The sequence below is a fragment of the Perca flavescens genome, chromosome 1, assembly GCF_004354835.1.
Source record: "Perca flavescens isolate YP-PL-M2 chromosome 1, PFLA_1.0, whole genome shotgun sequence".
Classification (NCBI taxonomy): Eukaryota; Metazoa; Chordata; class Actinopteri; order Perciformes; family Percidae; genus Perca; species Perca flavescens.
This window is the reverse complement of record NC_041331.1, coordinates 31,798,794-31,811,181: the sequence shown is the minus strand read 5'-3', so window position 1 is coordinate 31,811,181 and position 12,388 is coordinate 31,798,794. Positions and strand designations below refer to the sequence as shown.

The 12,388-nt window shown below is 38.9% G+C and overlaps 1 protein-coding gene across 2 annotated transcripts in view; it reads right to left on the bottom strand.

The window, feature by feature from the left end:
* Positions 1-6,240: 6,240 nt before the first annotated feature.
* Positions 6,241-12,388, bottom strand: part of sema4bb (sema domain, immunoglobulin domain (Ig), transmembrane domain (TM) and short cytoplasmic domain, (semaphorin) 4Bb) — a 55,087-nt gene continuing 48,939 nt past the window's right edge. For both annotated transcript variants that reach the window (XM_028570052.1, XM_028569992.1), the window contains exons 10-15: positions 11,913-12,063; positions 11,069-11,279; positions 10,739-10,848; positions 9,710-9,867; positions 9,088-9,179; positions 6,241-8,774 (exon numbers count right to left, since the gene is read on the bottom strand). In XM_028570052.1, coding sequence (XP_028425853.1) covers positions 8,002-8,774; positions 9,088-9,179; positions 9,710-9,867; positions 10,739-10,848; positions 11,069-11,279; positions 11,913-12,063 — 1,495 coding nt within the window. In that variant the 3' untranslated portion in view covers positions 6,241-8,001. The remainder of the gene's footprint in view (positions 8,775-9,087; positions 9,180-9,709; positions 9,868-10,738; positions 10,849-11,068; positions 11,280-11,912; positions 12,064-12,388) is intronic.

Sequence of the window (12,388 nt, the reverse complement as noted above, 5' to 3'; positions counted from 1 at the left end):
GTTTCCTGCAGAACATTTTGTCCATGTAGAGAGTGGTTTTGGGTCTGAGGCTAAACAGAATACTGACTATGGGGTCAATTTCAGCATGTCCATGAACATGCACTTTCTCATTAGTGCATATGGTGAAATACAGTATGTTGTAATTACATGTCCTGATGCAAGCACATAAAGATGAGACAGAGGGCTCAGTGGACATGCTTTGTGTTGTAATTTTCTTAATTTCCTAGTCTTGATTCGCTTCTAGGAGTCATCTTTGTAGATAGTTTTAAATTGGTCATCAAAAAGAAAATGGAAACTGATCTTGATGTAGGCCTTCAACTTGACAGTGTTATTAGATATGCATACAAGGGTAATAAGGCAAAGAGGTTACAATTGGTGGATGGGAAAAGTGGAATCTACCACAGAGTTTTACAACATTTAAAATTGGGTAGACAGACTGTCAGTAGATGTCTGGATGTAAGTAGGGGGCATCTGTCATTTTGTTATACAGCAAAACTGATCCTTATAAGACAATTAAATTATAAGGGCTTATTTGCTTTCATTTTTACGTTTGCCCATTTATATTTGATGGGATCAGCTTGGTTTGGTTTTGATTAATGGTCCAATCTCAAAGCAGTAGTGTATAAATCCATACCTGTGTTTATTAGTACTTCTGACTGCTCTTTGAAACTTGTTGTCAACAAATCCAAAAGTGACACTAACCACCGGAAAGACATCAGATTCTAATGAAAAATATATTGTGAAATAAATGCTGAATTCATTATTCATTGTCTATACGCTGTATTCAAATAAGAGACCCCATATTTAAGAATATTTGAGAACTAAGGTCCTGCCTATCCTCACATCCTTAATAAACACCCATGCATCACACAGGTTAGTTAGCCTGTGTGGAAATAGAGTCATAAAGCTAAACAACACTTTCTGCTTCCATCTCCTACCCAGAGATTGTCATTGTCTGATTAAACCACATAAACAATAACAAAATATCAAAAAGACATGAAAATAAAATACCACCTCTCACTGACTTGAAGTTATCTCTTATATGTCAATACAAATGGTCTTCGCTCGATACAATTCGCTCAAAACACCGTATAATAACAAGTCACATAGACTACTTACATGCGCAATGGCGGTTCCCTACTCAAAGGTTTTGGCCAGGTTATGGCAAAGACTCAAGGCTAATCTCACGCTGGGGAGTAGGGGTGCATGATATATCGACTCAATATCGTTATCGTGATATCACGTTGCACAATATTATATTGAAAGTGTCAATAAGTATGCACTATTTTGTTCATTTTGTGGAGCGCTGTGTCCTGTCTGTTGGCTGTGTGGCTGAGTTGTGTTTGATTTAGAGCCTGCTTGAAATGCTATAATGATCATGTTTCATTGGCCAGTTACCGTGCCACTTGCACATGTTAGTACACGTCAGCGCACGGGTCCACTACGTGACAAACCCTATGGAGCGTACCAAATGTGTGCATATTTCGACAGAGTGACAGTGTAAGTGAAGAAATAGATAGAGACAACAAAACGGAACAAATCAGAGAAGCAAAAGAAAAGTTGTGTCCTGTTCTCTTTATTTTTTTTTTTATACTTTACAACCAGTAAAACATGTCCTGTTCTGTAGACATGGTCATTATTTATTTATTCATGTTGTACCAGTCCAATATGACAGTCAGTTGAAATAAACCTTGTGTTGTAAGAGAACATGTTTAATTTGTTATGAATCTATTTTGATGCCTTTTCCCATAACTTAATTTCCCATAACCTTTATTTCTTTTTCTTTTTTTCTCTATTGAACAACACATTTGCAAACATGGCAGGGTAAACTTAGTATTGAAATCATTTTGTTTATGAGTAGTAAAATTAATCAAATATCTAAAATTTAAATGAAAGTACACAAATTGTAAATAATAATACACACAATACAATTAAAACATTTAATTGGTCTTCAATTAAAATTAAAGGTTACTACCTTTGAGCTAATTAGTACAGTCTTCTTACACCTCTTAGCAGTTATTTTGCAAATTAAAACACAATTATAAAAATTAACATTATCATTTTCTGATTTAACCATGCCAGACTGCCAATATCTATCTATGCTGTCTAGGTCACGATACTGACACCTGCTGGCTATTTACTGGTACCACTGAATAACAATGACAACGGCAACAAATCAAACTATCTCCTAAATTTTAACAATACAGTACATTAACTGTTTTTTTACAGTAACCCATACAAACATAAATTAAACTGGTAAAAAAACCTCTCTAATTCATTAACTAACTGTTAGCTGTACTGTTTTCGGGGGTATGTTTAGGCCTTGACTGCAGCATTGTTCTTAGTGATTTAATACGATTTATGATGTATAGATTAACAATATAGATTATGACATCAGTGACTAATTGACACATGGATCACTATGTGTCAATTAGTTACTATTAGTTATAATATTTAGTTGTTTATTTTTACTGCTGAGTCAGCAGTTTCCAGCAAGTCTGGCAAGTTGTCTCAAACATATTGTAAACAGAAAAGTATCACTCTGAAAGTCGATGATTGAATTGTTGCTTTGACAAACAGATCTAAAAAGGGAAAAATAATAAATAATATTGCTTACTTTCTGTACAGCTCTTTACTCTTGTCTAACCTGCCCTTTTCAACAACTGAACTGGATGCCAACCAAATTATTCTAGATAGATTGTAATTTGGAAACAAGTCACAATTCATCTTTTTTTAAACTGCCAAACAAATTCAGAAAATCAGGAGATGAAAGGCTCCCATCAAGACTGTTTATCACAAAACTAAACTACTCTACACAGAGAAGAGCCATCTTACCCGTCCTCCTCTTCTGTCTACTTTCCATCTTCCTTGTCTTGTGTGAATCTTTGTGTGTGCATTTGTGTACTCATTGTGTTGCAGTTTCAAAACATGCCATCATGCCACACCTGCCCACTAAATGTCCAACATGTCGTGAGACTTTGAATCCCCTGACCTGTAGTACAGCCTGACCAAACGAGATGAGACAGATCTAGATCCACTGATCCAGTTTTTTTCAGTATAATATGGGAGACTATTGACGTAAACTGAAAAGGGAATTGGGACAAGTTAGGAGCCCTGTGGGACACCTAAAAACATATTTTGATAAAAGCTTTTTAAATTTAGAAAGAAAGACCCAGGAAACAGCATGGCAGCCTAATGTGTTGCATCTAGCTGCATGTGTAAATGTCCGTTAACCTGGTTTTGATATATGAGAGTAAAACATGTTTGAGTGAGATACTGGTATTTGCTTTGAATTTACATTCAAAAATTGCACTCACACATGCTTCTTTAAAAACACTTCACCATTGCTTGTGGATCATTGAATAAGGAGAGGAGCAAGGATAAGGAGCAAGATTCCAGATTGGTCCATCTGAGCTTTCATTTTCTCAAAGGCAGAGCAGGATACCCAGGGCTCGGTTTACACCTATCGCCATTTCTAGCCACTGGGGGACCGTAGGCAGGCTGGGGGAACTCCTATTAATGTTAAAAAACCTCATAAAGTGAAATTTTCATGCCATGGGACTTTTAATGAAATGAACCACTAAACCGATTATATTTATTGAGGCAATAAATCAATTTGATGACAACACTCCAAGGGAGAAGACAAAAGTTGTTTTGAAGGCCATTTGGTTGTTTTTTATACATTTTAATATTGTTTGGATGCACTGTTTTAGGGTTAGTTCATGTGCAATTGTAACAGTGTTTTTTATACTCCAGCTTTGTTTTCACATCTAAAATGATATACAAAGTTGGTATTAAACATATTCACTTTCTCGCTCAACAAGCCTTCTACATAAGTAGTGATGGCCAAATGAAGCCTCAAGAAGTTTTGTGAACCATTTCATTTATTTTCTGAGCCCACAAGATGGCGATCTTGGTTTAAAGGAAGAGGCTCAAGGATTGTTAATTCAGTGTGCTTTCAACCCTTTGTTGAACAGAGAGCACCCTTTAGTGAGCTCAGAAAACAGTTCACGAAGGTTGATGAGGCTTCATTTGACCATCAGTTCATCATTAAAGTCCATGATGAAACGGCAAATTACAGCATAAAATGGTCTCACACATGCATTTGTCAAAACATGTATTTTATTCATTTATCTTAAAAAAAATTAAAATAAAGTGCTTTTTATGTACAATATAATAAAAACAGTCACAATCTCAATGATACAAAAAATACAGTCCACAATGTTATTTGTACACAACAAATAAAAAAGGAAATCATGCAGGTAATACCACATTTGTCTAATAATTATTCAGTCAACTAAGTTTATGGTGTTCAGTATGCTGAGGCAAAGCTGTTGCTGCGTCTTATGGCTGAGCAAATATGGAGGATTTGGAGCTGTGCTTGCATCTTACTGCAGTACTACATCGTGCAGCACAAATGATTAATTACTTCTAGTGTGCGGTTTCTTTGTAGTATGACCATTTAAACAAAATCCTAAAAAGATGTTGCAATGCATTGCCTACTTAAGCCGTTTTAGGAAAATAGACTGCTGTAGATGTTCTACAAAATATGTTATAGTTGGCTACATTCATGTCCAAGACAGTATGTTGCATTACTGAGGAGCCACTCAAAATGGAGCATCAATCACCATATTTGCTTTTTTATTGAAAAGCACGTCATTAATAAATATGCATTTATGACACAGTATTGACCTTTTAGGCATTATTAACTATGAATGTCAAATGGTATTGTTACTTCAGCTTCACTATATTATTATTATTAAATAGTGACCTCTTCAGAAAGATGTTCCTATGTGCACAGTATTACGTCTGACACAAGCCTGCGGAATGGTACGGAATTTTGAGCAGCTCCCAGTTTTATAGTTTGCAGATTAAGTTAATGGTGGCTTGAGAGAATCTGTAAATCTACTGTTGACCCGTGTTGTGTTGTGGAGTTATGAGTGCCCACGGAGGGCTACAATCACGCCATTCACCACACTCGGTTGGTGAGGTCACTGCTGGGTAGTGTACAATGTGGCACATGGCTAAAGGCAGAACAACTTGACATCTAAAGGCATTTTAAAAATATGTTTTGAGGTTATCCACGAAGCATCTGAAAGCAGGTTATTCAGCCTCCAGAGAGACATATTGTAGTTCAACAGTGGTCTTAACAGTTGTGGCAAACAACGCTCTGCACCAAGGCTTTTATTGTCTGGTTTATTCTTGTTATGCATCTCTTGGCAAATGTTGTACTCTTGTTTGGTTAGTCTCAGCAATTAAAGGAATAGGTAGACATTTTGGGAAATATACTTTGTTTTCGTGCCAAGAGTTAGATAAGACTGACAGCACTCGTGTCTGTAACGAGAGCGGCATCGGTCTTCTCATTGAACTCTCAGCAGGAAAGTGAATAAGCATATTTCTTACAATATTAAACTACCCCTTCATTTCAGTTGGGCAAAAATGGATGCCCCTCCTGCTTTGACATGCTTGATAAAAAAAACAGCCCAGGTGCTGATTAAACAGCATGGTGAGAAATGTGCAGTATGCTGTGCAAGATTTGAAATGTATGTTGAAGTAGGCAGTAAAGCACTATAAAAACAAAATATCAGCAGTGTTCACTCTCTAGTTTTAAGACTATCTCTACAACACATCTTGCACAAGGTCCCTTGGAAAAACACACAATATTAAGCACAGCTACTGTATATACACACACACAACAAAAACTGAAGAAAGAAAGGAAACGCTGACTACTGCAATATGCTGTGCAATTACTTTGTCAACTTGTAGCAGTTACATACTGTAGCATTCCGTCATCTGCTCAATGTTGGAAATAGCAAAACGTTTATTCTGTAGGATATTGGAATATATACTGAAGGCTTACTTGATCAATACAGTGAATTGGTGATGTATTCTAAGACATGTGGTGCCATATTGTCCCTATGGCCGTGTAAATGTTTCTCATTCAGATTTACACACCATCATCAGCTTCCTAAATCTTTGGGAAATTCTGCATGTTAAGTCTCAAAATTCTAAGCAATGTGGGTGCAAGAGTGTTTGTAATGGCGGCACTGGTCCCTGTAATAACTGATTTCTAAAAAATCATTTTCCCCAGCAGCCACATACTTTCGGTTTCTCAGTAGTTGCATTTCTTAGATTTTTTTACTGACATGTACAAACCTTTAAGTATTCAAGACCCTGATTACTTGTGCTTTCACATTAATGTCACAATGACATCTGACTGAGTGTGGGGAACCATGTATGTAAGAAATACATACATAACCTGCTGGAAGGGGCTTATATTGAGCTAATACAGTGCTCTGTGCAACTACATCACTACATAGTGCAGCTGCAGTCTGGACAACATGAAATAGTATCTCTCTCCACTACAGTGACAGTTATTGTTGGTTGTTCTGTGACCTTTTCATTTTGAGTTATTAGTGCTTAAATTTACCACAGTTTGTGTCGTTAGCGCTCATCAAGCTCAATAGTCTTGCACTAGTTGTACCTGTATGTTTCAGTGTATACTTAGAAGGCAGATTTAAGGGTAGCTGAAGGAAAACTGGAATATTTTCTCACCGGACAACCACAAGACAAGCTTTAACATGAAGTAATCTCCATGCAATTTCCTTTGGTCCCAGTTCAAATTTTTCATTAACGTCAATTATTTTGCCCAACACAGTTTGAAAAGTATCTTTTGAGCTAACAGTCTTCGAGAAATTTCTAACCTTGCACTTCACATTTATTTATTCCTAGTGCCACTTTACTTACACTTCTGGTTCTGTCACCATGTGCTCTTCGACAGTGATCAATGCTAACGCAAAGTATGGGAGTGGTCATAACAGAATGGCACTATTGCATTTCGATAAGACAATCGAGTTGTTTTCTTGGCACAGTGCACATGATATTGGTGCTGCCCTGAAGATGGTAGAGGTGTGGACGTCCCCTTTTTTTTCTTGGCTCTCCGTACTTGACTGACATAGGTCTCTTTTCCATATTGGCCTCAAAAACGGGTTTGTCTGTGTCTCAGTTCGATTTTAGAGCCTGCATGTCAATACTGTAGAATTGGGCCGTCTCAGATGAGCAGAGATGTAGAGCAACGGGTTCCCTAAATTGTCCATGGTGCAGTGATGTGTGACTTAAACCTCTGAACAACATACATTCAAGGAGGTAAAGGTCAGTATTCAGGCCCCAGAGCATAATTTATGAGCAAATATTTCTCTTTCTTAAAGTTACCGTCCTTGCAATTGTTGTTCCAACAGTGTGTGGTGTCTTCTCCTAGACAGTCTCATCTTTCATCATCTTTATCCTCCTACAGTCATGACATTTATTCAGCAAAAGGGAACAAATGTGCTTCTGACTTGCTTCCATAATGTGTGGATCATAACGAATAAGCAATACATGTAATTATAGTCTCCTAAACCTGAACTCTTGGTCACCATGTAGCTGCAGCTTGGTTCTAGACTAGTGTGCGTAAAAACAGAAGTATGGCCTCTGTGGCAGCCTTCTTCTGCAGAGCATGTGGAAGGTTATACGCATACTCACATAGGGCTGGGAAACCTTATCAATGTTCATAATTTATTGTTTTTATTATATTGTGTGATGAACATCAACTAGACTAGTTTTAATGTTACATTTAATATTGGAAGATGTTCTGGTTATTGTGGTATGTTTTTCTTCCTCATGTTGCCCAGCCCCACACTCACACACATTAGTGGCCATGAGATTGACTCAAACAAAGCCTATAACTATTCTGAGCAGCTGCCATGGTTGTTGTTCCTGGCTGAAAGTGAATTGTTGTGCTGCCTCCTCTTACTGCCCTATGCAGCACACCAGACCAACCTCTGGCTTCGGAGTGGAAATGGTTAAACGAAATGACCTCCGCACTGATCACAGAACAAAAGATGACTAAAATAAAAGATGTGCTGTGATGAAGAGGGATGTCAGGGTCTCCTCTCCTTTGCTCGGTGGCCTGTATCCTTCATGGAGATACAGGGTGGCATCTTTTTAGGGAATACAGTACTCTCATACAATAGAGTCTTTGATCTCCGAGCCTAGCCTCACTCTGGGCCGAGGGCAGGTTGGGGAGTATTCCACGTGGCTCTCCTTCAAGTTAAGCGGCCGCCTGTCGGAGGACTCAGAGAAGCTCTTGCTGTTGTCTGGCGAGGACTCGTGGGTGGGCGTGCTGCAGATGTAGTTGTCATTTAATGTCTGGTAGCCCTTGTGATCAGAAGTGGAAACGGGGATGGTGTTACCATTTAGGGGTAAGCTCTCAGCAGGCTTTCCCACAATCCTTGGCTTCTTCTGCTGCATGTTAGGGCACTCGCCCTGTTTCAGCATGGACTTCATATGATCGCGGTTCCTGTAGATGATGAACAAGGAGAACACCACGAGGGAGAACGCCAGCAGGGCGCACACCACAATCAGTTCGTTCCAGTACGTCTTCGTGTGGACCTGCTCAGAACGAGACTCACCCGGCAGGATGATGGTCTCCTCTCGCTCAATGTGTGGAGTGCGCGAGTGACCAATCAGAGTGGTGCTTTCCTGGCGGGGCTCCGGCCTCACACAGTAGTTGGCCAACAGCTGCCGGAAACCCTCCTCTTCTGACCAGCACTCGTAGGTCTCCATCCTGTCGGCCTGTGCCACCACTACCAGGTTTCCCTCTGGAGTAGCGTAGAGGAACTGGCTGGCGCGGTCACTGTAACGCCACTTCCTCTGTGCCAGGTTGGACCGCAGTTTGCAGGGCAGGACTCTGAATGTGTTGACTGGGATTGTAATGAGTTGGCATTGGGAGCCACCTATATATATGTATATATAAAAGAAAACAAAAAAAAAATGTTCAAATGCTTCAAAACACAAAGATTCATATTTGGTGGATTAGTCATCTATAAGTGTATTTACAGTAACTATATCACGGAATAATGTACAATTTCGAAGTCAAACATATAATTAACATGAATTCTTATACACAGACATGCTCTGTTTAAGCTGCTGTCATACAAATCTGTAACATGTGATTGATTCTAGTGACGACTATGTGCATGTTGTTGTTGTGTATATTAGAGGACAACACTTTAATTACAGACCACTACACAAAGAGAACACACTTACGAGAAGCTACTGGTCTGGCAGATCTGGTGCTGGGAAACGTCCTGTTGCAAATCGCTGATGTATCGGCCTCCTCCACATCCTGCTGCCAGTGACTGAGAAAACGTACCAAACAAAAAGACAGGGTGATGCACAGCAGTTTATATGAGAGACACCTTGTATGGATGCACTCATTTAACTCTCTCGAAGTCTGTCATCGTGACACCAATGAGAATAGCTTTGTCTGTATGACTAAGAGAACAATCTTCTTTTAAAAGCTTCTTGTTCAAGCACATGACTAGGAGCTTTGCATGCTTATTTTATGAGTTTGAGTGCATGCTCACAACTAACACAGCAAAAACACATTTATCTAAAGTCTATTAAATGTAAAGTATATATATATAAAAATACATACATATCTCTATCTATCTATCTATCTATCTATCTATCTATCTATCTATCTATCTATCTATCTATCTATCTATCTATAAAAAAACAATATATTAAGGTGGCTTAATGAACAAATACAGCCTGTGAGCTCATGATTCAAATTAAAAGTAAAAGTTTAGTAATAGTTTGGGAATAGTTTAGGATTGAATAGAATGCTTAGCCGTGTTTGTGTGGGTGTGTGTGTGTGATCTCTCACCTGTCAGGTGGAGCCATCCTGACGTCCCGACACAGCCGCCCGGTCCAAGCGCAGTATGGGTCTCTGGACAACACACACTCTCCACAACTTAGGTAGTTGGAGCAGTTGGCCACAGGAACTTCCACCAGCCCAGAGTTGGACGACACAAACAACAGACCCTGCAGAAGAGAAAAACCATGTGTGATACAAATTCCTCATCAAAAAGATTAAAGGGCCAAACAGAACTTCTGCTTTTGGTTACTTATTTCAGAAAGGGAAACCATGCTAAAACAATTACTTTGGACAAATAGAAAAATATAGCCTAAACAAAATATATGATGCAAGCCAAGTAATGTGATTGTGGTCAAAAATCACATGGCAACAATCGCTCAAGTGCTTGCTACACAACATAGTCTTCTTTTTTATTCATTCTTTTGCTTTAATCACTTTTCAAGCAGCACCTATCATTGTGTAGAAGTAGGCTACTATTATCCAGAAATGCATTTTCACCATGAATGTGACGTTGATACTGACGCACAGCACACCCCTGTGTTCCCAAAAGTGCAGTCTATATTTAGGCCATCTTATTTACCAGTATATTAGATAGACATCACGTGGATTATGTCCGTCTTTCAAATTCCTATTTGGAGCTAAGAATATACTCACAAAAAGTATCTTGGACTTTATTAGAATGACATAATCTTAGATAAGATTGCTGTTTGGCTGCTTTGGCCCGGGGAGAGGCCATTATGTAATAGAGAGAGACAGGTAATGAAATTTAGCTCAGGGGTAAAAAGCCAGAGAGGATCAGAAACTCTGTTCAAGACTGTGCTATATCTTACAAGAAAACTCAAGGGAATGGCCCCTGTGGAAAGAAACTGTCTGTAGCCAGCTTCTGCTCCGGTAAATCTAGCTCCTCCGCATTTTTATTATATGGATTTGAGACTCATAAATAGGAAACATTACATGAAATATAAAACTGATACAAACCGGTGTGACAATATTGATTATACTGTAGATGTGTATTAAGATGAAAGCGTTGTGATTTACCCTCTGAGGATCAAGTTCGATGTGTTGCACAGGTTCAGGAAACAGTATTATCTCCTCTATGATGTGCATCTTATCGTTGGCATTGATGGCCTTATGGAGCTTTCCGTCATCTGAAAGACACAGGGGAGGAGTGGATGTGACTTCTACTGAAGGCAGCAGACAGTCTGTGCGTTATAGAAGCAACTTCTACAGTTTTAAAAACACTAAAAGCAATGTTCATGTTTGAAGATAGTGCGAGGATACTTTTAGAAACTTGTTTTTCCATTTAAAGATTTATGGAAAGACCTACAAAATAACAAATAACTGGCTGTTGTGTGTAATGAGCTGTACCTGTTCCGATGAAGAGCACGTCATAGGCCCTCTCCATGCCTTGGATCTTGTGCACAGCGATCTGTGTGTAGCGCACGCTGCGTTTCAGCAGCAGGGGAGCGCTGCGGATCACGCTGTCCATCAGGAAATGGTCCTTGACAAAGTTGAGCACTTTATCAGGCATGTGCAAGGACGACTTGATACCCATTTGCTTGGCGTGATTGGTTACGCACTGTGAGGGAGAGAATTAGAAATGAAAAATGAATGTCTGCTTATTCAAGTAGACCCGGAAGTACTCACTGAAGCAGGATATTGGATTGACCTGTATTGAGCCACTTATGAAGTACATTAAGTTTGGGGTGAGGTAATATTTGAAAGTAAAAAATACAGTACAATGGTTATGTACAATAGCAGACCTTGAAATTGTGGGATTGGATGATATAGAAGTTTGTAACCATGTTTTTAAAGCTAATATCTACTGATTTTAAGATTTTATATTATAATATATTCATTCATTCATTCATTCATTCATTTCCAGGGACTTATGAAGCGTTAAGTCAGCAAGAGAAAAAGGAGAACATCTGCTTTACATTAAGCTCACTTGTTGAACAGCCCCCTCCAAAAAATCTGTCTACAGTTACAACTGGGAATGTTTTGTTGGAGACACATACATTGTTAAGTGTCATAACAAAATAGATATTTGAGATGGTAAAAAAGAAAAGAAAATTGCATTGCTGTTAATTTGTGTCTCTTATGTGAGCTGAGTGAATAGAGACTGGTGCTGGTTGAATGAACATATGCACTGACTGAACCAAAAGAAGTTACACTGTATTGGTTGTCACAGGATATTTCCTACACCACCCACCGCTCCGGGTCGTGGTTCTGGCACTGGGTGGTTGTAGGTGTACCACTGCTGTGTCTCCCTGTTGACCTCTCGGTAGCGTCCGCTGAAGGCTCTTTCCACCTGTGCCATGGTGAAAGCGCACACCGCTGAGCTGCCCGATGCTCCTTTATTCCTGTGAACACATAAATAAATGTATACGTTACCCCTGGTTGAATGTATGTTAGCATTTCTTTGTACCCAATCCATCCTTTCTGCATTTTATTCTGTAAACTGGAGCAACCACGTCTGTCTGGAGAGCAGTTAGAGTAGGCACTTGTAGGATTTCCATATTAAAACCTTTATTTTGTTGATACGTTAATTAGACATTGGGGTTGCATGAGCTTGTGTTAGTGTTTAAGCTCATTACAGCTGCTCTAAATTCAGAGGAGCCAAGTAAGAAAAAGGAAACTTGCCAAGTCTGAGTGCAGATATAAAAAAAAAATAAAAAAAATAAAAAA